The 25089-nt window shown below is 48.1% G+C and overlaps 1 protein-coding gene and 1 non-coding gene across 7 annotated transcripts in view; one reads left to right on the top strand and one right to left on the bottom strand.

The window, feature by feature from the left end:
- The window catches only part of DOP1B (DOP1 leucine zipper like protein B), a 110112-nt gene that overhangs the window by 27169 nt on the left and 57854 nt on the right, over positions 1 to 25089 (bottom strand). For all 6 annotated transcript variants that reach the window (XR_003004965.1, XM_024758196.1, XM_024758191.1 and 3 more), the window contains 9 exons: positions 22785 to 23056; positions 17573 to 17725; positions 16400 to 16500; positions 15511 to 15701; positions 11081 to 12680; positions 10479 to 10590; positions 9258 to 9446; positions 6254 to 6376; positions 3970 to 4104 (listed from right to left, as the gene is read on the bottom strand). Coding sequence is in view for 5 of the 6 variants with exons in the window: in XM_024758196.1 (XP_024613964.1) it covers positions 3970 to 4104; positions 6254 to 6376; positions 9258 to 9446; positions 10479 to 10590; positions 11081 to 12680; positions 15511 to 15701; positions 16400 to 16500; positions 17573 to 17725; positions 22785 to 23056 (2876 nt within the window). In the remaining variant the exon portion in view is untranslated. The remainder of the gene's footprint in view (positions 1 to 3969; positions 4105 to 6253; positions 6377 to 9257; positions 9447 to 10478; positions 10591 to 11080; positions 12681 to 15510; positions 15702 to 16399; positions 16501 to 17572; positions 17726 to 22784; positions 23057 to 25089) is intronic.
- TRNAE-UUC (transfer RNA glutamic acid (anticodon UUC)) lies at positions 24211 to 24283 on the top strand. Its single transcript has one exon. It is a non-coding gene; the product is annotated as a tRNA-Glu (tRNA).

The raw sequence follows: 25089 nt of genomic DNA, 5'->3' as shown, positions 1-25089 counted from the left end.
CAGACTCCCAGAGTCATTCCCTTTATGTTTACCTACTTCCCATTCCAGGCTTTTAACAAGTATTTAGGGAAGATATGGCATTATAACTGAACCTCCCCCCAAACACAAAGTTGGTGGCCAAAGTTGGCCCTCGGGAACTACAGTTGAGAGACAATGCCAAATTTGAATTCTTAGCTCCAGGAATTCCCTCAAACAGCCCAGACAACTTCCCTAAATCCCAAACGGCTGGAACTACTTAGAAATAGGCTTCAAGACACACATTTTTTCCCTTCTTGCTTGTAAAAGGCTATTTGTCGAAGTTATAGAAGTCGAGCCAATTAACGAAACTAACCACAAAATGTAATTTTGCTATTCAAAACGCCAAAAACCACTCAGCCAGACGACATCTAGGTTTTTTTATTTTTTAAGCCCAGGAGTTGCAGGTGTCTGCAGAAATCCCAGTAACATGAAGGAACAAAACCTGAAAGAGCCTGCTCTGTGTGTAAAGCTGTTGCAGGGCCAGCTCCCCCATGGCTGCAGCTGTAACCCCATCCGTGGGGACGGACCCGCAGCGTGGAAGATCAATCTCCTGCCAGCTAGACTTGCTCAGAGATATAAATGCCAATCCACCCAGGACCTGCCGCTGCCGCTGCCCGCCTCCACCACCCTGCTCCCTCTCTTCAGGGTCCATTGCTTTAACATTTACATTCAAGAGTAAAAGGCAACAAGACTACCAGGCATTTGGGAGACTGGGGGCAGACGTCCGACAGATGCCATGAAGTTGCCCGTGTCCATCTTACATCTGACTGTTTAAGCGCGTGGCCAGTTCCATAATCTGGCCTCACAGTGTACATCTGTAGGCTGCCTTATCTTCTTTCCCCACCGAGAATACAGGCTGACCGTAGGCAGGGACAGTGTCAACTATTTAGGACTCCCCACTACGATGCAGACTTGATTTTCAATAAACGCGTGGCATGAAGGAAGAGGACCAGAGCCCCGAGTGTAACTGACTGGTTAGAAGCCCCGAGTGGCCTTCCCAGCGTGGACACTTCTGCAGACGGTGCCCCTGTACCACATGCCTTTCAGAGGAAGAGCTTCAAGTGGGGAGTTCTCCTCCAAGGCAGGCATAGCCAAAACTGCTAAAGGTATTCTTGGTCAGCTTTCTCACTCTGGGGTGAGGATGGCTGAACACATCTCTGATTCCAAGGTTTAGCTTTTGTTCACCACCCGTAGTGTTATGACCTTAATATCTAAAAAGAAGATGTCTTTTATTTGCTGTAAAAATTTTTTATTTGGGTAGAATATACTTGACAAAATCTACCATTTTAAACATTTTTAAGTGTACAGGGCATCCAGTATATCCACATTGTTGGGCAACAATGACCACCATTCATGTGCAGAACTTTTTCATCTTCCCAAACTGAAACTCTGTCCCCATTAACACCCATTCCCTCCTCCCCCGCAGTCCCTAGTGACCATCATTCTTCTTTCTGTCTTTATGCAGCTGACTACTCTGGGTCCCTCAGATAAGTGGAATCATATAATACTGTCCTTCTGGACAGTATACTGTCCAGTATAGACAGTATACAATAATACTGTCTATTATTCCCCTTCGCATAATGCTGCCAAGGTTCATCCACGGTACAGCATGTGTCAGAATTCCATTCCTTTTTTTTTTTTTTTTTTTCCATTCCTTTTTAAGGCTGAACGATAGACAGTCCATTGCATGTACAGACCTCATTTTGTTTATCCATTCATCCATGGACACTTGGGTTGTTTCTACCTTTTGGCTATTGCGATTCATGCTGTTATGAACCCTGGCGTACAAATAACTGTTGGATTAAAACTATTTTTTAGCAAAATCACTTGGTCCACTCCCTTAATTTTCACTTAGGGAATTATTCTTAAATTGTTCCTAACTGTGTAATTTTAAATTACCTAAGAGAAGGCAATTATTTCAAAGTTGGAACAAATCCCTGCTTTCTATCAAATTAATTAAGAACAAAACAGCTCCAACACTTTCAGCGAAGAGGTCTGCTTTGGTAAAACCAAAAATCTCTCAGGCAGGAAACTGTTAAACCACACGGTCTGGTCTGTTGCCAAGTCACTGTGTATAAATGAAAAGGTGCTCCCCTCGAAACTGGGCAGAAAACCTGTAAGAGCTTTGTGGTTCAATCACGTCGCCCTTCAAAGGCCACTGCCTTCCCTGCAGCCAGATGAAATCTCTTCTTTCTCAGCACGTCCAGGATGAGTCAAGTCCTCTGACGTGTATTTTGTACCTTTGTAAAAATTACGCAGACTTTTAACTCGCCCGTTGACAAAGATGCTCTCCTTGACCTAGTCAGGCTCCTCTGAACCCTCTTCTTTTTCTTCTCCTTTTTTTTGAATTTTAAATCGTATAGTTTTTCTTCCTCCTATAATATTTTTGCTTTCCAACAGTAAAAGAAATGGTACAAGAATCTGGCCCTTGGTCACAAGCAATTTTGGGGAATTCCTCAATATTCTCACTCCAATTTTTTTAACAATCAATGAATGAGGTAATCAATGACAGGGTTAATCATTAGATTCCAGAGCTTCTAATATATCTCCCATTACTCAACAGTCCCTTTCTCTTTCTCTCCCTCCCTCTCCCCGCTCTCTCCTGCCCTCCTGAAAACATTTTACTGAAAATGCAAGAAAAAACTGAGAATTATGTTTCTGAGGAGAGCCCAAATCCTGAGATGCTTATGTCAGACTGTAGAGTCTGTATTTACAATTTCCTAGCCTTTTTCTTTTTTAAATTTATTTATTTATTATTTATTTTTGGCTGCATGGGGTCTTCATTGCATGCGGGCTCTCTCTAGTTGCAGCGAGCAGGGGCTACTCTTCGTTGCGATGCGCGGGTTTCTCATTGCGGTGGCTTCTCTTGTTGCAGAGCATGGGCTTCAGTAGTTGTGGCACACGGGCTCAGTAGTTGTGGCTCGCAGGTTTAGTTGCTCCACGGCATGTGAGATCGTCCTGGATCAGGGCTCGAACCCGTGTCCCCTGCATTGGCAGGCGGATTCTTAACCACTGTGCCAACAGGGATGTCCCAACAGGTTCCCAGCAGCTCAAGGCCACGTCCCTAGGGGGATGACCTCAACCCCCTTAAAATGCCTGCCTAAGAAAGAAAGCTCAAGGCTTCCGAAGGAATCTGCTGTGTGTTTAGCCAACTCTTGATAGGTTCCTGACCTCCCTTTCTTTGAGCATTTATTAAGAAAAGCTTACAGTTATAAATCCTCTGTCCCTTGTGAGATGTATATGTATCTCCTACAACCCAGGGATGTCTTTCTCAAGGACCTGGCAGCCATCCCTCTGAAATACCATCATCAAGAAAGATAGGGCCCCTGTTTCCCAGTCTCCAAGGGAGCACAGGAACCTACCTTGTACTTTACAGTCAGCAAACCCCGATGGCCTAATTACATCCACCAACCCCCTTCTTGCTTGTTTGTAACTTTCCTCTCCCCTGACTTTGCTGAAGCCCCTGCTTATTCACCCTCCCCGCTCTTCATTCTCTGCTTAAACTACCCACTCACCTCTGCACAAACTGGAACAGAGCACAACTCCTTCCCCTGCTGCAGTAGTTACTAAATAAAATCAGTCTTTTCCACCTTTAACTAGTGTCTGGCTTTGTTTAACTCTGACGCCCTTTCAGCTGCAAGTTCCTTGAGGCAAGTGATATTTCTTCTTTCTAACAGAGTTATTCGATTTGAACCACTACCGGGCAGAGCACCCTGCAGTGGGATGTAAGGGTGGAAGTCCGTCCTTCACCTCAAGTGGCTTGCACCCCAAAACAGGAGCCCATGAAGCACATTTCATGGATCTCCGCAGAGCCCGGTAAGAACACCTTCGTTTTACAGCCCCCGAATTCCGAGTTGCTGCTGTAACCTCTGTTTCCCTCCCAAACACAGTTTATAAGACGTGGAGTTAGAGAGAGTGCTGCGTTCCTCTGAGGGTCCCCAGGCTCCTGACCTCGTCCCCTAGGACCTGCGGCGGCCTCTTCACCACTTCCTTCACCAGGTGCAGCACCGTGTCGGTCTGCAGGGTGCTCAGCGCACAGATCAGGTCCACGAGGGTCAGCTGGGACGCGCTGGCCGCCGGGACGATCTGCCGAGAAAAAAGTCATTCCTTTAAGGCTCACAGAGAGAAAACAAGAGTAAGAATGATGCACAGAAAGTACTCTATAATACTTGCTCCTGGAAAAAGAGATTTGTTTTAATCTTTTAAAGAAATATTTAAATGAAAACTGGGTAATGGACTCTACTGGTGGGAATGAAGAGTGAGGTTAGCATTTAATCACTGTAACCTAATCAGTATCTGATACAAATAAGGAATAAAACGTGGAGCTGATGATGGGCAGTCTCTCTGGTATGTTCAAGCTGAGGAAGCATTGTACAAACAGATACGTTTAACTGGGAGGAAACAGGCTGATATCGAGACAGCCCCCAAAGTATGAGGACAGCAAGAAAAACAGGTAAATCAGGTTCACGCGAGCTGCCTGTGGCAGGCAAGTCCAGGTGAGGGAGGCATGTCGTGTAGGGTGGTGACATGCACTTGCAAGTATCAGGTTTCTCGCCTGGAAGCACCAGCAAGTGCTAAGGTGGGTGGCCTGGGCCACCAGCCTCTCACACCTCCTCAGGGAACAGGGGCCTACGCTGGGCCCTGAGATAGTGTCCAGGTGGGGCAGACCCTCTGAGGGAGGTACCAGGTAGGAACCTGCATGGTCGACAGAGGGGACCAGGGAAGAAGTACGTGCTGGTTTTGCAGAAGCACGTGAACCAAGCTCCTGGAGGACCTCGTGATGGACCAGTCAGTGGAGAAGGAATGGACAAAATGCACACTGAAATCTGGGCGCAGGAATACTATGATTTAAATTTTCTTGACCATCACGAACAAGCATTACTTTAATAAATTAAAAAAGCCGAATGTACATTATGGACGTGTCAGTGTAGGTTCAGCAACTGTGACAAGTGTAATCCCAGGACGGGGGCTGCTGGGGGAAGCAGGGCATGCACGTGCGGGGACAGGGGAATATGGAAACTCCCTGTACCTTCCTCTCATTTTCTTGTGAACCTAAAACTGCCTTAAAAAGATAAAGTCTTTAAAAAGATTAGTTTAAAAAAAAAAAAAAGCTATCACGGGCTTCCCTGGTGGCGCAGTGGTTAAAAGTCCGCCTGCCGATGCAGGGGACACGGGTTCGTGCCCCGGTCCGGGAGGATCCCACATGCCGCGGAGCGGCTGAGCCCGTGAGCCATGGCCACTGAGCCTGCGCGTCCGGAGCCTGTTCCGCAACGGGATAGGCCACAACAGTGAGAGGCCCGCGTACCACACACACACACACACACACACACATACACACAAAGTACATTCTTGTAAGCAAACTATTAGACAGTAGATTAAAAAGGCTAAATAGAAGTACAATCTACTCATTACAGAAAGATGAGAAAAGAGAGGTTGCAGATGGCCTCCACTCCCTACCCACCCGACACCCCATCTAGTTGTAACTGGCACAGCTAGAGTACATCATGCATTTAAAACGGTGGAACTGGGCTTCCCTGGTGGCACAGGGGTTAAGAATCTGCCTGCCAATGAGGGGGACACGGGTTCGTGCCCCGGTCCGGGAGGATCCCACATGCCGCAGAGCAACTGAGCCTGTGCGCCACAACTACTGAGCCTGAGCTCTAGAGCCCGCGAGCCACAACTACTGAGCCCACATGCCACAACTACTGAAGCCCGCGCGCCTAGAGCCTGTGCTCCGCAACATGAGAAGCCACAGCAATGAGAAGCCCACACAGGGCAACAAAGAGTAGCCCCTGCTCACTGCAACTAGAGAAAGCCCGCGTGCAGCAACGAAGACCCAAAGCAGCCAAAAATAAAGAAAGAAAAGAAAAGATTATAAAAAATGAAAGAATAAAAAATAAATAAAACAGTGGAACCACTGCCCCAGTCTCCCATGTTAGCCTCTGGCGTCACCTTTTTTTTTTTGCGATACGTGGGCCTCTCACCGTTGTGGCCTCTCCCGTTGCGGAGCACAGGCTCCAGATGCGCAGGCCCAGAGGCCATGGCTGACGGGCCCAGCCGCTCCGCGGCATGTGGGATCTTCCCAGACCGGGACACGAACTCGTGTTCCTTGCATCGGCAGGCGGACTCTCAACCACTGCGCCACCAGGGAAGCCCTGGAGTCACCTTTGATCACACATGACCCTCTGGTATTTTGTCAGAGTAAGTTAGTTACTGCTTTCATTTCTGGCTTTACCTTTGTCTTACTGTGGCGTTTCACTTTCTTCCTGCCCCACACCGCTGCAACAGCTGCTGTCAGCTGAACTCCAAGATGGGCTGTCAAGGGGTTTAAGAAATCTAAAATTTTTTGTCGTATGGTCTAAAAAATAGAAGAACGAAGAGTTAGAGCAGAGTAGAATCAGGGCTACGGTGGACTGTGCACTTCACCACCAGCACCTGTAAACCCTGGGAGCCAGGGCGGGCCTTTGTCTCAGCATCACGGGCACCAGGCCGCGGGAGGAGGAACTGGACGAGAGGCACGGTGGGCAGCCCAGGCGGACGGACAGATGGCTAGCGGAGCCGAGCAGGAAGAGACCCTTGGGAGGTGATGAATACCACCTCCGAGCAGCTGTGAGCAGGGCAGGGCTCGAAGGCAGCCATCCAAGCCTTTGCAGATACAGTGAGGAAGGGGGCGGGGGGGTACCCAGCAGTGGAGTCAGCACTGTTCCCAGCCTGAAAGCCCCTAGCCTCACTTGTCTCAACCAGCCCTGGAAGGGCTAATATGCATCAGGAAGGATGTTCTTCAATTTCCAGAAATATGTACCATTTAACTAACTTTGTTATGTAACCAACTAAAAATAAACTCACAGCACAGCCCCGGACGTCACTCAGCACCCTCCCTTTGGCTGCGCCTGGATTTTTCTCCATTCCTGAAACCTCCATGTTCCTTCCTCTATAAATCCTGTGGGTCTCATAGCCTCTAACACCTCCCTACCCAGGCAAATCCTCTCTTCCTGGGTCTCAGCTCAGCCCCTCTGCCTCAGGAAGGCCTCCTCGACCCCCTGACCAGGGGTCACAGCCTGTAAGAGTGCCCCGCATTCTTTGTAGCACTTCTCATCATTATTCTTAAATTGATGGTTAACGTCTGTATCCGCCAGGCAGACAAGGACTTACTTGCTCTATCTTATCCACTAGTGGATAAGCAGGGCCTGGTATGCAGCAGCAGACATGCAAATGTTTGTGGAATGAATGAATTTACCTTGGGCTTCCTCTGTCCCCACTGCCTTAGTTCAGCATCTCCTTAGATACAACTGGCCATGGGATGGAGACATCCTCTCCCTCCCGCCACGGTTTCTGCTCCAGAGAAACCACGGGGGCCCCAGCTCAAGGCCTTGGGTCCTTCAGGGAGGGCTTAAGCTAAGTGCTCAATAAATGTTAGCCATCGCCAAAATGAATCCTTCCATCAGCCCAGGAGATAGGCTACTAATAACAGACTCATTTCACAGAGGAGGAAACCGAGGCTCAGGCTGCTTGCCTGAGGATTTTCTGAACCTTTCTAGAGCTTAATTTTTAGGCTTAAATTAAGCAGGTTCCTGTGGCAGCTTGAAATACAGCAGATTTCCCTTGGAGGGTATCTCTGGAGCTGACAGAACATTTTGGAGGCCACCTGTGCAACTGCCTGACTCACTATAGAAAGATCAGAAAACAGAAGTCAGAGGCGGGCTCCATTCCCTACTCACCCTCATCCCAGCATCACTGCTTATCAGATGCACGATTGAGGGCAAAGCACTCACTCTCTCCACACCCCAATGTCCTCATCTGTAATCTGGGAATAGTACCCACCTTGCAGGTGAGGACTAGCTTGGAGGATGCCTGGCTTCGCGTTTCCAACTGAGGAAACTACAGCACAGACAGGTTAAGGAACTTGCCCAGGGTCCCACAAAGCACCTGAGCAGGGAGCTGAATCCAGGTGATCTGGCTCCTTGTGTCCTGATCTGTTCTGCTCAGCCCGGGCTGCCAGATGCCAGTGTAAGCTCCGAGGCTGCACCTGGCACCAGGGGTGCTCAGCTAAATGAGACACAGCCAGATAATTCTGAGCCACCAGACACAGCAATCAGAGGCTGAGCTGGGACGCTACCAAGAGAGAGTGAACTGTAACCAAGCAGGATCCTATGGGGCCCTTCCTGGGACAGACCCCTCCCCACCATGTCCTCTGCCTGCCTCTTGTTTGTAGAAAAGCTTTAGTCTCCCAGGCCTCCCCTGAGTCACAAGAGCCTGGCTCAGGAATTAATGATTGCAAGGATGTGAACACATGATGACAAACGTAGCAGTGGGGTGAGGAGAACTGATAACAGTTTAAACGGTAAATCGGCCATATGGCAGTCACAGAATCTTTAGTTCCTCCCTGAAGTACACAGATAAGTGTCTGAGGCATATTTCTGAGTTGTTTTACAGATACTAAAACCCCCACCAAATGGAAGAAGCTAACTGCATGATGATCATAAACAGGTAGCCCCCAGACCCGCTGGAGCCTGAGGATTAATGATGTTAACTCCTGGGACACGGCCCTGTTTTCTCATCATCAACCAATCAGAGAACTGTACATGAGCTGTTCACCCACCCTGCAACTCCCCTCCCTCACCTTACCCTTAAAAACTCTTCCCTGAAACCCATCGGGGGAGTTCAGGTTTTTTTGAGCATCAGCTGCCCACACTTCTTGTCTGGTGCCTTAAAATAAACCCCCCACTTTCCTTTAACACGACCTGGTGTCTGTAGATTGCCTTTACTGCGTGCAGGCGAGTGGACCCAAGTTTGGTTCAGTAACAGAACTAGAAATGCTCTGGGTTGTGAGCTTCTGGTTTAATAAAAAACTCAAGGACACCTCAACACTTGTTCAAGGCACCACTGAAAGCAGAACATAAGAGCTAAGCTGTCTTAGTAGAGGTGCTTAAGAGAAACAGGTTGAGGACTTTAGGTACCCTACCTGGAACCCCCAGAGACTTTATGTTTGGCTTAAAAAAAAAAAAGGGCCAAGGGGAAAAAATAAACTGAAAACTACTCACAAAGCTTTTCTTTCCATGGATAGGAAACTTATTCTAATAAACAAACTGGAGATTTCTACTTCCAACTTACTTCTAATGTGGGTTTCTCTGAGCACATTATGTTTGATTATTTATGTATATAACCCTGTACATTTTTATTTTTTGGTGGGACAACACAAGACAGAGGAAATCGTAAACACACAGAGGAAGCTCTCTCACTTTGGTGGTTTTAAAGTAAACGGAAGAAGATCCCTTCGTGGCTCCAAGGAGATCCATGGGTCTCTTCTGAGTCTCCTCCTTTCTGAGAACATTCCAGAGAAGGGCCATGGTATTAACAATTCGAGGAAGCTCTTCCAGAATAGCATTCTTGGCATTTTTCAAATTGGTAGGGTCACTCACAGCAGCGGTCTAAAAACGAAAAATGAACACGTGAGACTCGGCTGCGTCTGCGGTGGCACCATCTCCTTTTCCACGAGGACAGAGCAAGTCCCACGTGTGGCCCGGAAGTAAAACGCCTCCCTGAGCATTTAAACCCATGATTTTCTTTCAAAGAGGGAGACCTGTGCATCTGAGGCTCCTCATTACAAACTCTTCCAATCACTCAACCAAAGCACTAGCTGCGTTCTACAATCTGATCCCAGATACGGTAGAGCAACCAACAGCTAAAACGTCTTCAAACTCCATAAGGCCAAGTAAAAAGTACCCGGAAAAAAGATGACATTCTATCCCATACTGGTGGAGGGCTGAAGTCGCCCACAGAGAGCACCAGCAAGAACAAAACCACGTTTGCACTACTTACATACATACATTTGCACTACTTACATACATACATTTGCATTACTTACATACATACATTTGCACTACTTACATACATACATTTGCATTACTTACATACATACATTTGCACTACTTACATACATACATTTGCACTACTTACATACATACATTTGCATTACTTACATACACACATTTGCATTACTTACATACATACATTTGCACTACTTACATCCACACATTTGCACTACTTACATACATACATTTGCACTACTTACATACATACATTTGCATTACTTACATACATACATTTGCATTACTTACATACATACATTTGCATTACTTACATACACACATTTGCACTACTTACATACACACATTTGCATTACTTACATACACACATTTGCACTACTTACATACATACATTTGCACTACTTACATACATACATTTGCACTACTTAATACATACATTTGCACTACTTACATACATACATTTGCACGTATATTTGCATACACTTCATTATTTGCATATGTGTTCATTTGCATTAACGTTTGCGTATATGTTTGTATTACATACATACATTTCTTCTTTGAAACAGACGTAACCCCAATGAAAACAAAACAATATATGAAAACTGTCTCGAACTCAGGAAAAAAATGATTTACCTTTTTGTTTTGGTTGGGTTGTTCCAAAAGACAAAAATGACTAATGGTTGTTAGACCTTCCAAAAGAGTGAGTGGATAATCCGGAGAAATGTTTTCCCTCTTGGAGGTTATGCTTTGGTGAAGAAACGAGAAACTGGTTTTGAGAATCTTTAAGAATGAGGCCATAAAGGTTTTTAATCGTACATATAAACATGGAAACCACAGAGATATCATGATCTTAAAAAACTGGGGCTCTCATAATGAAATACTGTTACAAAAAGGACAGGCATGATTTGTGTTTTTACATTTATACAGTCGTTTTCATCGAAAAATGTTTCCAGGTGTTTTAGAATGTCTGTGAAGATCCACATTTTTCTTTCTGTTTTGCAAAACTAATGAAGAGAGACTGACTTGTCCTGTAACACTCATCTAGCCTGGGTAGTCACGTGGAATTGAAAATAAAGGAGCTGAACATTTAGTTCCTGGTTACCCCCTTTGACGATGCCAACTAGGCTTTTGATTAGGTTGAAATTATCCTCCAATTGGCTTCTAGGGGAAATCAGCTGTCTGTGACTAAAGCTGTCATTAAAGAAGCAGTTAACACATCAAAGGGTTCACCGTACCTGATAGAGAGCTTCACCGATTCGCTTTCATACTGCTTGACCAGCTCGTCCAAGTTTTTGCAAATCTGGACGAGGAAGGGGGTCACCGTCCAGCCCAGGGACCTTCCGAAGTACGGCAAGGAGTGCGTGACCAGGCTGACCCAGGCCGGGTGCATGCCGTAGCCGTAGGCCGGCTGCAGGCCCCTCACCACGGCGGACACCAGCAGCCCCTGCGAGGTGAGCCGGTGGGGCTGCACATACTGCAGGGCGCTGATGGCCTCCTGGAAGCTCAGGGTCTGCCGCCACTCCCGGGACAGGTCCGCCTGGTGTTCCGCCTCCTCGTGCACCGGCCCCAGGTGGTGCTCCAGGATGATGAGCGCCTGCAGCAGCTTCAGCAGCTCAATCTGCAGGGGGTGCTCGCTCCAGATCTGGTCCTGGCCCAGGTTGATGAGATTCTCCTCGAACAGGCTGTCCTCCCGCTGGGCTTGGCCCCGCTCCGCCACGGCCAGTCCGTAGCGCTTGTGGCTTGTATACATGGACGCGGACAGCGAGAGCAGCACGAACTCCTGGACCCTGCACCTCTGCAGCAGGCTGTGGATGAACTCCACGTTCTTCCCTTCGGCTGACTTGGCCACCGAGACCAGCTGCGTCATCATTCTGATCAAAACTGCGACGCTCTTGACCTGCACGTCCCGGTTGCCGAGGACGTCTCGGTGGGAGACCTTCAGGTAACAAGGGTAGTAGCTGCGCAGGAAGCTCAGGCACAGGTAGGTGAGGAGCTCGATCAGCAGAGAGTGAGGGCACACGTTGGGAGACTGGGTCTGGAGCTTTCCGTAGAAGCTCTGGCCGACGAGGGCCTCCTGGTGGCGAGCCAGGAGGTTGGAGACGAGGTTGAGGTGCGCGGTGGAGCTGGTGTCCATGCTGGTCCGGGACATGGCCTCGATGAACTCTTTGGGGTTGGTTTTGAGCACGGCTTCTAGCACGGAGAAGGCGTACAGCACTCGCCGGGAGTCATAGGGCTGCAGATAGAGCAGGATGTGCTTAAACAGGGCCTCGATCGCCTCCTGCCTCTCCCGCTGCTGCTTCAGCTGCCGGGCCACGCTCAGGGCCTGGAGCTCCGCGTCGGCCTCCTCGTCGCTGGACAGCGATTCCGAAGCCTGGGTCTTGTCCGAGTCCACGCGTGCCAGGCTCCACTTGACAGTGGACTTGAGGCTGGCCACCGGCTCTGGGGGGCCCTGGGCTGCCGCGGGGAGGGGCGTGCGGCAGAGCTCGCCGCCGCTCAGCTCCTGGGGTTCGTGGGACGGGGAGGAGAAGGGGGACGTGTGCTCGCTCTCCGTGGGGCTCGTGTCCGCGGACTCGGTGCGCTCGCTGTCGTCCGCGGTGTCGCAGGCCGCCCCGTCCAGCAGGTCCGCGCAGCAGGCAAGGTCTTCCTCGCTGGGCTCGCGGCCTGGCGGGCATACCTCGGGCTCCTTCTCCACCTCGGCCCAGATGGCCTCGCGGTCCACGGTTGGGAACTGGCTCAGGGGCGCGCTCTCTTCGCCACCACCCTCCTGAAGCTCGGGTGCGCCCCACGCCTCTTTGAATGAGGTTCGCTTCCTGTTAAACCAATGACGCCAGTCTTCTGAAAATTACAGAACAACAGACGACTTCAGAACAGGAGGGTCAGTTATGACAAGTCGCTTCTAGAGTGATCTTTGTCTTAAAGCCAGGCAGAAAGATCAATATTAGTAAAATTCTCCTGTGGGAGGAGGGACAAGATAAATTCTTTGTGACAACGTGGATGGACCTGGAGGGTATCATGCTTAGTGAAATGTCGGACAGAAAATCACAAATACTGTATGTTACCGCTTATGTGTGGAGTCTAAAAATTCAAACAAGTGAATGAATGTAACAAAGCAGAAACAAGACTCACAGTCACAGAGAACAAACTAGTGGTTACCAGTGGGGGCAGGGTGGCAGGGGGAGACACGGGTAGGGGATTACGAGGTACAAACTCCTGTGTATACAAGAAATAAGCTACCAGGATATACTGTGCCACACAGGGCATATACCCAATATGTTATAATAACTATAGATGCAGTGTAACCTTTAAAACCTGTGAACCACTATGTTGTACACATGAAACTTACATCGCATTGTAAGTCAGCTATACCTCAACCAAAAGAATAAAGTGTAAAAATCACAAAATAAAATATAATTCCCCCATGAAACAACAACACTAGAGTCTAGATTACATTACAGATGGAAGGCAGACAAGCAAAGTGAACAGGCCTTTTAAAACGTTCAAGAAATTGGTTCATTTAGTTACATTGTCATAGGAAATATAAATATCCCGAGTTTAGGGGAAGGGTGATTTAAAAAAAAAAATGCCTATCATTTTCTCCCGGGAGTTTCCTTTCAAAAAAAGGTATTCTACAGAAATGTCAGCAGAAGGTCTTCAAAGCTAAGAGGGTATATCACTGAAACGTCTTGAATAAAAACAAACTGGAAAGCAAACAAGACATCCACAGTAAGAGGACTGAAAAAACTCATAGCACAGGCATGCAGAGGGCTACTGTTTGGGTTTTTTTTTTCTCAACCACTGCGCCACCAGGGAAGCCCTGTTTGGGTTTTTTAAAGATACTTCTACACGTACGATATGGAGCAATGTGTAGAGTATATTAAGTATCGAAGAAAAAAGACTAAGCTGCAGAATCTAGCTGTACAGAATAAGTCCAGTTAGGGGAGAGTGCCTATAATATGCAGCTATGAAAAAGTCTGGAAGGATAGCTACTGAACCACTGACAGTAAGGCGTTCTACCAGCCGGCATCGCGAGGGACTTTCACTTGTGATTTTACTTCCCGATTGAAGATTCCAGTTCTTAAAATAAGCACGCTAGTACCTCTGAGATCAGAAAATACACAACACTTTAAAGTGCTCGGGTCTCTTTAAAAAAAGGAGTGAAAAGCCAGACTTCTTTGGTACTGCCAAGCATTTGTAATAGGCAGCTTTCAGCAGATCTATTCCATGAACACTAGGCCAGCTTAGGAAAGAAGGAAGAATAAGATTTTAGAAACAGAGGAGCTGCCTGGTGTGCACAGCAGTATTTAAAAAGTAGATTTCTACAGGCTCACGGAGGTAGCGTGCAGGGTAAGCAGAACCCTTCTAGTCGTTTCCAGGGAGAGAACGTGGCAGAGAAAACGCATTTTCTCTTACTAGGCAGGTAGCATTAAACGTCAATTAGAGGGGGCAGCAGGAAGTGCCACGAGACTTTTACAACCCAATGAGCCCTGAAGTTAAAACTTTCTCGTTAAAGCAAAGGAATGCTTAAAATCTAGCTTCCCTGAATGAAGAGCAAACTTTTAAGAAGGTGCTTAGTTTATACTTTTTTGCATTTTACTTTCTTATAATTGTGGAGTAATAAAATGCCTCTTCTTTGAGGAGGCACCTAAAGGAAAACAAGAAGTTACAGTTTTAGGCAAGGAACCTTGTAAGGAAAGGAAACCACTTTAGGAATCTTTGCTTATTTAGGTGTTAGGCTGCTTTTCTCTGTAAGATAAGACTGTGACAAACACTGAATATTTACAACCCGGTGATCTAAACAAACTAATCAAAGCTTGTAAAACCATCACTTAGAAAACTGCAGGAAGTCATAAAATACACCTATTGTGGGAAGCAATGTTAGATCATAAACTGCTCTAGGTATTAGTCACTGAAATTTAATGAACTCATCGGTTTTATTTTAGCCCTTCTTTTCTTCTTCCTACCCATACTCTTTTAAATTTATGTTAAAGATGCCTCTGAAAGTTCTCAGAACCCAAAGGTCTATTTCTTCTGCATTTCTGATTATATGTTAACAGCTGGAAAGAGCCTTGGAGAGCAGACAGAAATCACTTACCTTGTTCTTGACAGTTCTGGAGCAGAAGTAATTTTTACAAAGTACAACTGAGTAGGTTACATGCAAATTTCAACATTCTTGATCATTCATACCTGGAGGCAACCTCAACTCTCCTGTCCCAGGTCTGAGAAGTGCTACCCTAGCCAACCCAAACTGAACTTCACGCCAGACCTCAGACTTCTTTCATAAGTGAAGGCTTGGCCTTGGAGACCTTTGGATGGATGGTCTATTTTTCCCTCCTCCTACCTTAGATGCACTTGAATTGCTTTCTCTAGCAAAAGAACCAAGAATCAGCTATATTTATTGGAACATGGGTTACTAACATTTTCCTTTATAATATAAAAAAATCATATTTTTCAGTGAACATGACAAACCCACCACCTAGCATTTCTAAGTGCTGGTTCATCTGATTGTTAAATTTTAAAAGTCCCTACAAAGTACCTTCATACCTTCTGAATGTGGCAAAACCACCAGGGAGGTCTAAGTGCCTTGCTGCTGCACCAGGCAGCTGGGGTCCACCCCTTCCTGCCCCAGGGACAGAGAGCTGGCCTGGCCCGCGCACGGCGTGCTCACCCGTTGAGCTCTCCTGCTTGAGGCAGTGAATGGAGGCCCTCTGGGTTTTGGGCTCAAGCAGGAGTAGCAGCACGGGCTCCAGGATGCGGGCCACGTCGCCGAGGGAGAGCGCCCGCACCAGCCAGCCCTGGGCGGTGGCCCCGATGGCGCCGTCTGTGCAGCCCAGGCTGTCGAGCACGACGAACAGGGACCTGTGGGGGGATGCGAACCGTCAGGGCGGCTGGGACGCCCTCGGGGAGCTTCACCTGGCCTGGGCTTCCTGACCCAGGCAGACGAGGACCAGGGACGTTAACCCTGCTCTCAGCTAGAGTCTCTGGGGTGGGGTGGGGGGGAGCTTTTAAAATCCCGATGCCCAGGCCTCACCCCAGATGGAGGGGGGAGGAGGTACCAGAATCAGCTAGCATCTCTCTAAGGCCGTGTGTCTGACCCCCGCATCTAGAGCTCCGGAAATAAGGTGTGGGATTTTCAAAAACCAATGTAGAACAGAATGCACCTACGATACAGTTCACGTCTTCAGCATGTGGTTGAGGATATCACAGGTGCGCACAGCCAGAGTGGCTGCCACCCGAGTCAAGATCTAGCCCATCTTCATCTCCCTACCAAGCCCCCTCGGGGGGCACGTTCTACCAGCTCCTCAGGTGAGTCTGAGGCACGTGGGGCTTTCTCCTCCCTCCAAGGCCAAATTAAGCAAACTCCTCCCAGGTATTCACACCCGTCTGGCCGGAATTCACTTAGGGGATCACAGGAATCGTTCGCTCTGCATCAAGAACATGGGGTCAGGTTTTCCACTGCACACATCTCCCTCTCCCCAGCCCGACACACTGACCCGGCATCTCTGCAAAGTGTCCCTGTGCTTTTAAGGGTAAGTTATAAAAAAGTACCCCCTCACCTGTCAAAGGAGCGATTGTGAGATGTCACTCGACTGCCTTGGATCTCTCTCGTCAGGTGCCAGATGACGGAAAATCGAAACAGAGCTTCCAGTCTCGTTCCCTTGAATAGGAAAGAAATGGGAGTGAGGAACCTGATTTCTTAGCAGAACACTGTTCTCAGTGGCAGTAAACCCCATTTAAACAACAAACAAGAGCTCAGCAGAAAGGCAGCAACCCAGGCAGAGATGCTGGAGTCTCATCAGTGCCTGGTGTCGGATGGCGCCTGGAGCAGGGAGGATCCCGGTCCTTGCCTTCCTTGCTCCCACTAACACAGGTGTGCTTTCCGGGAAGTGCATATTCCAGACTCAGCGTCAGCCCGAGTCTGGGGTCACACCTAGGCCTGTGGCTGAAGGAAAACACAGAGCACAGCCTTCTCATGGCCTTTGGCAGTGCCAGGCTGAATGGCTTAGAGAACAGGACATGACAGCAAAGCAGAGCCAGGGCTTCCAAGGCGACACATTCTCTATGACTGCCTACTTCACTGAGAACTCTAGAAGCCCTGCAGGCATCATGGGAGCCTGGGCAGATTTCCCTGGTGAGCCTTAATATGACACAGGGGGATAGCTCGTGCTTCTGCAGGCCTTCCAGTCCTGAAATTATTAATGTATTAAAATGTTACTAATGTGGACTTCCCTGGTGGCGCAGTGGTTAAGAATCTGCCTGCCAGTGCAGGGGACAGGGGTTCGATCCCTGGTCTGGGAAGATCCCACATGCCGCAGAGCAACTAAGCGCATGCACCACAGCTACTGAGCCTGCACTCTAGAGCCCGCGTGCCACAACTACTGAGCCTGCGTGCCTAGAGCCCGTGCTCTGCAACAAGAGAAGCATGGGTGAGAGGCCCATGGGTGAGAGGCCCATGTACCAGGCATGGGTGAGAGAAGCATGGGTGAGAGGCCCATGTACCAGGGCGAGGAGTGGCCCCTGCTCGCCACAACTAGAGAAAGACTGCGTGCAGCAGCGAAGACCCAACACAGGCAAAAAAAAAAAAAAATGTTACTAGTGCCATAGGCCTGCCCGTTAATCAGGATGTCCACTGAGCCCCAGAAAGACTCCGACCAGATATAGGTAAGTCTGCCTGGGCTCACGGTGTCAGGACCGATGTCAGATGGAGGTTGTCGGCTGCAAAGACTCACCTTGTCAGGGTCCAGGAGAGCATGACAGATGATGTCCTCGCAGATGTTGGCTGTCGGGGCCAGGCAGTGCAGGCGGTAGAACAACTCCACACACGTGATGTGATGCTCCTGGGTCTCCTTGTTCAGCTGATTCCAAAGCACGTGAGCCACCCTCTGGACGGAGGGGAGACAGTGTGAACACAGGCAGCTCCCGCCCATTTCCTCCTTGTGGCAGCCCAGTCCCGGCCCCCAGGTACTGGCTTCTGCCTACATTTGCTATGGGAGAGTCCTCAACACACAAAGAACCACCACCACCACCAAGCAGAACAAAGCGAAGCAAACCCAAACCACATTACAGACCCCTCAGGAGTCATCCGGGCAAGGGCAGCGTTATAGGTTAAACTCGGATGTCTGAGACTAGCTCAGGACACTGCAGCTCTTGCCCAGACCTTCACTTGCAGAGGGGAATCATCTGGAAGCAAGAACCTATCAGCTGAGGCATCCTTTCAACAAGCATACACCAAGGCTCCCTACATGCCAGCACTGGGGTTCCAGAGACGGACCCTCTAGGAAGTTTGGTGGATTTGCGGTGGTCGCTATCCTGAGATAGACACCACAGGACCTTACCACCTAGGGTTGGCTCAAACTGGCGTTCAGCCTTCATTCCCCAAACTTGTTTGTTCCCATTTCTGTGCAAAACGCTGTGGCAGATGCCCTGGCTCACCTTCAGGGCACAAATTGTATCCCAAATAGAGTCCTTCATCTCCCCAGCCCTGAACTCAGCGCTTTAAACATATGAGGTCTGCAAGTGGCTGCAGCCCCTCCCCAAGCCCCAGGGAGCACGGCGGGTGCCTGACCCAACCACAGTGAGACTCAAAAGGAGGGCTGGTGGCCACTTCCGGGAGCGGAATTTCTGAAGGCATTCTTCCAGGTCGTGGAAAAAGATGATGTCTCACAGATTATAACTTTTTATAATGTACATCTTAGATCAGAGAACTTCTTTTGACTCATTTATTTCTCTTGAACAAAACTGTCCTCTCTGCACAGATCAAATTAACCACTGACTGGTTTGACCCACCAACCATTATTTATTTTTTTATCTAAGGGACCATGATTTCCAATTAACGAGTTACACGTAAACTTCTGATACAAAACTTTCGACTAAGAGTCCCCTTACGTGCAGTCCCTACAGCAAATTTATGAGTAAGATGCTCCACCTGGAAGGTTTAAAGTTTTTTTTGGAGGGTTTCTGAGACTTGATACTGATCACAAAAACACACCTGCTCCTTCATCTGTCTTAGCCTTCTCAATCCCTAAGTTCTGGACGTTTTATTAGTGGTTGGCAATCTGCCTTACAACCTAGAGAGGGCAGGGTATTCTTGGGATATCTGACCTTATCCTCATTTGCACCGTGTGTAGAAGGAAAGCTGGTAGGTGAGCCATTCCATGGGAATGAGAAAAAGGCTAGAGGATGTGGAACCAGCCCAACACCTGGAATCCAAGAACCTGGGGCACACCCTGGCTACTTGTGCAGGTTGCATTTCCACTTCTAATTCCAGCATCTCAATGTGGGCAGGTACCAGCCGCACCCAGCTCTTGAGAACCTGATAATATATAACCGTATGCTCCGGTGCTTGGCAAGCAGTAGATACTCAGGTATGTACTAACTCTGAGTCAAAATAAAAATCCAGGCTTTGGAAAGAACTCATAAAAGCACACTTCACACCGAACAAGAGGAAAGTATCGAGTGCTACCATTTTTACTCTATTAATAGCTTTCCAAGGAGTCATGGACTCAATTCTTTCTTCTCTTTTCTTCTCTGTGCCTGCGAGGTAATTATGTCAAGGTTTGTGATGTACGCAGGACCAGGGAAGATCTGCCCAGTCACTGTGCTTACGGTTGGCACTGTTCCTGGTTCCAAGTTCTACAGATTCAAGATCTCTACTGTGACTCAAGTTTGGTAAGAAGGAGACGGAGAATGAGGGGCAGAAGCTGAAGATCAAATCAAATCCAGGATCTGCCAGGACCCAACATCGTAAATGGGGCTCGACTGCACAGACTGTGGAGCCTCTACCAGCAAAACCACCATTGTAAGGTCGGATCTTAACAAACGGCACCGCGAAACAGAGGAAAGCTTCAAGTGAGCTTTATTAGGGAGCGCTCCCGGGCGAGGTTCACTGGTCCGAGAGAAAGGGGGCCAGAGAAGTCGCACCCGGGTGAGGGTTGGGCAAGATTTTATAGGGGAAGAAGGGAAAGTGGTGTGGTGAATCTGGGAGGGCGCAGGGTATTCCTTATTTGGTGGTCTTTTTGGGTATCCTGGGGGACCGTTAGTCCCGCCCCTCGAAAGGCGGGAAGGCTGGGCTGGGTTCAAAGTCCCCAGGTCAGTTCCTGGAACTGGGTGGTCCGGAATGTCTCCAGGGCAGTTTCTGGAACTGGGTGGTCTGGAGAATTTCGGTCTGATGCAACCTGTGAATCTGATTGTGTTCCCCTGCCTCGGGCCAGTTGTCCTTACAACTATAACCAGTGAAAATTATTTAAAAAAAAATTAAACAGCCAGCCATTTAGAGCTGCTGGAGATTACCCGACGGAAATTATCAAGAGGTGAAGAAACACTGAAGAAAGTCTACGAAAATTCCAGTACAAGTAGCAATAGTCTCTGCCACTTGAACCATGACCCCTATCCACCTCTCAATCAAGCTTGGCTTGGCAGGGTGTGGCCAAGAAGATGGGCACCCCCTCCTTCCAGCTCCCAGTCGAAGGCTTCTGCATCTCCCTGGGAGGAACGGGCCAGCATTTTACTCCTCTGCCCCAACTCTTCCATGGAGGCTCTATCCACAGAAGGCTGAGAATACTGGGGTCCAGATCATTCTTGCTCCAGTTTGCTTGTAAGGGAAAAGTTACAGCTAGGAGAGGAAAAGAGGCACACTCAGAAGACCAGAGGCTAGCACCCTTACCCAGAACCCTGTAGGGATATCGCACCAAGAAAAACAGACAACTGTCCCAGTCGCAGCCCTTCCTGTGCAATAGCATTCAGAGAATTTGCCCGGCGGGAGAGTTGCATAGCTCTCTATAAGGGAAATGAGTCTATTTGGAACAGAGCACAGGTTTATGTTCAAGTCTAGGAGTGCTTTCAAAAACAACAGAGATTTTGGTGGTAAGCAATTAAGAGGAGGCTGGTAGCTCCAGGACAGCAACAAGCTAAACCACAGGCCTGCTCATTTACCAGAAATAACCAGGGAAACAGAGAGCTAGGAAAAATCCTCCTGTGTCAAAACAAATCTCAAAGACTGGCCTCAAAAAACTACCTGAGAGAGGGGTGTAAATTTCATTGGCTCAGACTGTGGAGTAATTTATGCCCCAGGGCATTGTTGAAAACAATAGAGCAATCAGCCAGTGATTAGTGGAGCTTAACATCTGGGTGTGATACCAACAGAGATTAACAGAGACCAGACAGTCAATGAGAATAGAAAGCAGAGGGTCAAGGAGAATCTTGCTAAGATCACTATCATCTCAGACTGGCTGCACATTCCTAAGGCTGAACCCTCCAAGGACCAGCGCCTAAGGCCTCACACTGCAGGGGAAACAGACATCACTACAACAGTCAAGTCACTAAACAAACAAAGAAGACAACAAGTCACTGGTGGGGTGGGAGGGAGGTGCCAGAATACAACTTTACAACAATATATTACCTAAAATGTCCAGTCTTCAATAAAGACTATAAGACATGCAAAGATACAAGGAAACGCGACCCATACGTTTGGAAGAGGAATACAGCTATTCAAGAGAGATGTTTCTATATCTCACTGGAATTTAGTATGAATGTGAAGTCAATTCTGATAAGATGTATATGGTAAACCTTAGAGTAACCACTAAAAAAGAGTAACTCCCAAAATATATTGAAAAAGTCATCAAGGAAATTAAAATATTACACTGGAAAATATTCACTTAATGAAAAAGAAAGTAGTAAAAGGGAAATAGGTGGAAAAAAGATATGACATATAGAAAATAAGGAATATAATAAAAACCATTGAAATGTGTGCTTTAAATGAATGAATTATACGTAAATGATGCTTTTTTTGGTTTTGTTTTGTTTTTTAAAAAAAGGAAAGAAAGCTGAGACGTGACCTCAATTACATGACTTGCTTGATAGAGCTCATCTCCAATAGGTGAAAAGCCAGCCCATTTCGAAAGCCTTTCAGAGGACGGGCTGTCAAGACCTGAAAGGACAGTTTAATTCCAGTACTTCATCCCCACATACAACATCTAAAATGTCTCTTCCTTAGCATCTCCGAATTTGCAGGGCATCTGCTGTCCTGACCACCTGCAGGGGAAATGTGTTCCATCTACAGGCCCCAGTGAGTGGGCTGGTCCCTGTCTATACCACATGACCACTTCCCCCTGGCCTGCGTCACTGCTGTGGTCGACTGGACGGCAGAAGGCACCTGACCCAAGGGTGCCCCGCTGACTGCCTATTTAATAGCCTTGACCAGTTAGTTCAGAATTGTTAGAAAGTGATACAACTGTCATTAGCTATGAGAATCAAGCCTGAGGGTCCTGAGGCAGACTGAAGGTCAAGTGGCAACCAAGTTAGGTCCTGGTTGGCAGGGAGATGTGCAGAGCAAGCAGCCTCGAGACCTGACAGCTTCCCAGGTGAGACCCCGTGAGACCCAGCTGCATTCCACCCCCGCCCTTGGACTTCCATGGGCTCCCTTACCTTTATAATAAACCTCACTTTTATTTTCATGAGCTAGCTGGAGTATCTTTCAGCTTCTTGCAATTAAATGAGCCCTATACTACCTTATTTTCTTACTCTGTCCCCCCAAAAGATGGACAACACCTGCTCACCATCTTCAGCAACAATCATTCTTACACTTGACACGAACTCAGTTTTCCTTGAGGCTAAATAACCTCAAAGCCTCTAACCTCACAAATTAGGACAGAGTCTCTTTTTCTGTATATTTAGATAACTTAGGAATCCTGCCAGACGGAGTCCGGTCAGCCTAAAACTGAACGCAAATATTACTGAACACTTGCTGCGGGGACAGACACTGTGCCAGGAGCCTGGGTTAGAGAGATGGACAAGGCAGGCAAGGTCTCCAGCCACCCTCACCGGCTGCCACCCAAGGCACCATATTCTTTGTCACCACCGCTACACCTTGTGGGACAACTTCAAATAAAGAGTCTGGGAAAAGGGTCCCAGCGTCCCAGCTACCCTCCTCTGGATGGGAAATACCTGATAGAAGTCTGTTTTCTCTGCGATGACTTTCAATATTCCTGGAGCAATGGGAGGAACTGTCACCATCTGTAGCTTGCTGAAAAATGGGTTGTGTCCGGAGCTTTTATAGCGTTTCACTTTGTCTTCAATGACAAGTGCTAGGGACAGGGAGTGGTTTATCACTTCGAGCAGGGTGGAGATGGCCACATCCCGGAGGTAGCCGTCAGTCACACAGCAGCAAATGGTCATCAGGGATTTCAGCCAAGACGGAAAACTGGAATCACCAGCTCCTGGAAGGAAGCCAACCAGAGAGGACAGAGAGAGACAGACAAAACCTCATGAAACTCGCTCACCAACCTGAGAGCCAGTCTCTAAGACGTTTAGATCCGGGAAGTCACCTGGACAGCAGTGTGATAACCTTCTGGTGGTGACAGGATGCGCTGTGCCCATTCAGGGCCAGAGGACAAATGAGACCAAGTCTGGTTTCATGCGCTTGTCAGATTATTCAAATTCTGCAAAGGTCGGTCTCAGGGTTTTGAAATGATTCGAAATGTTTGTTTTCATGTCATTAAAAATTTTTTTAAATATAGTAAAATTTGAGTTAAAAAACTTTTTTTTTTTTTTTTTTGAAATTTACAGAGTCAAAATCACATTTTTTTTTTTGGTGCAGAGTTCAAACTGTGTTTTCAAAGCCCTCTTGGTGGTAGGGCACGTGCCATTAGCTTTAAAAGAGGCTGAAAATATACTGAAGCTATCAATTCTAAATGCATTTCTTCCAAGTATACTGTCATTTGCAGTTCATGAGCCAAGAGACAAATTGCATGGGACGTCTAAGGTAATGACAAGTGGAGAAATCTTCACCCTCTGCTCCCACCAACTTAATCACTTTCTTCTTTTCCACTTTTTCCTCCATCCCTTTTTTCTTTCAAGTGTTCACTGCCTGCAATGGACCCAGCTGTGTCTGCCCAACATTCCCACGTTGAAGCCCTCACTCCCAATGTGATGGTATTTGGAGGTGGGGCTTAGGGGAGGTGATTAGGTCTAGATGAGGTCCTGAGTGTGCAGCCTTCAGGATGGGACTGGTGCCCTTCTAAGAAGAGACGACAGAGAGAGCCCCCTACTGCTGCCCCCCAGCCAGGACGTGAACATACGGTGAGAAGGTGGCAGTCTATAACCAAGGGGAGAGCTCTCACCAGAAACTGACTATGCTGGCACCCGATCTCAAACTTCTAGACCCAGAGCTGTGAGAAAATAAATTGCTTTTGTTTAAGCCCCCCAGCCTACGGCAGTTTGTTATGGCAGCCCGAGCTAAGACGCTGCCTGTTATGGGTTGAACTGTGTCCTCGTAAAAGTTCTTATGTTGAAGTCCTAACCCCTTAGAATGGGACCCTATTGGGAAATAGGTCATGCAGATGTCATTAATTAAAATGAGGTCATGGGGAGTTCCCTGGTGGTCCAGTGGTTAGGACTTGGAGCTTTCACTGCCATGGGCCCAGGTTCAATCCCTGGCCAGGGAAGAGACAAGATCCCGCAGCTGCGTGGCCAAATAAATAAATATTGAACAAACTAAAATGAGCAGAGTGGGCCCCAAACCCAATATAACAGGTGCCTTATAGAAGGGAAATTTGGACAAAGACATATACACAGGAAGAACACCATGGAAAGATCAGAGTTGGGCTGCCACAAGCCCAGGAACTACCAGAGGCTAAAGGAGGCTTGAACACATCCTTCCCCAGCACCTTCCGAGGGAGCATGGCCTTGCCAACACGTGGACCTCAGACTCTGGCCTCCCGACCCATGAGACAATCCATTTCTATTGTTTAAGCCACTTAGTTTGTGATATTTTGTTATGGCAGCCCTAGCAAACTAATATGTAAAGCTTTAAGAGCAGGTCTCACGAAAGAGTCTAGTTACTGACTACCATAAGCACCTTTAATGTGCCAGACTTTTTTTTTTTTCTGTGGCGATGCCCCGTAGCATGTGGGATCTTGGATCCCCAACCAAGGATGGAACCCGTGCCTCCCGCAGCGGGAGTGCGGAGTCTTAACCATTGGACTGCCGGGGAAGTCCCAGTCCCAGACCTTTTGATGGGCTTTGCTAGACACCCCTAGTTTAAAAATACAGACCCCGGGGCTTCCCTGGTGGCGCAGTGGTTGAGAGTCCGCCTGCCGATGCAGGGGACACGGGTTCATGACCCAGTCCGGGAAGATCCCACGTGCCACAGAGAGGCTGGGCCCGTGAGCCATGGCCGCTGAGCCTGCGCGTACGGAGCCTGTGCTCCGCAACGGGAGAGGCCACAGCAGTGAGAGGGCCGCGTACCGCA

This window comes from Neophocaena asiaeorientalis, unplaced genomic scaffold, assembly GCF_003031525.2.
Source record: "Neophocaena asiaeorientalis asiaeorientalis breed wild unplaced genomic scaffold, Neophocaena_asiaeorientalis_V1.1 scaffold45, whole genome shotgun sequence".
NCBI classification, from domain to species: Eukaryota; Metazoa; Chordata; class Mammalia; order Artiodactyla; family Phocoenidae; genus Neophocaena; species Neophocaena asiaeorientalis.
This window is presented reverse-complemented; position numbering and strand designations above follow the sequence as displayed.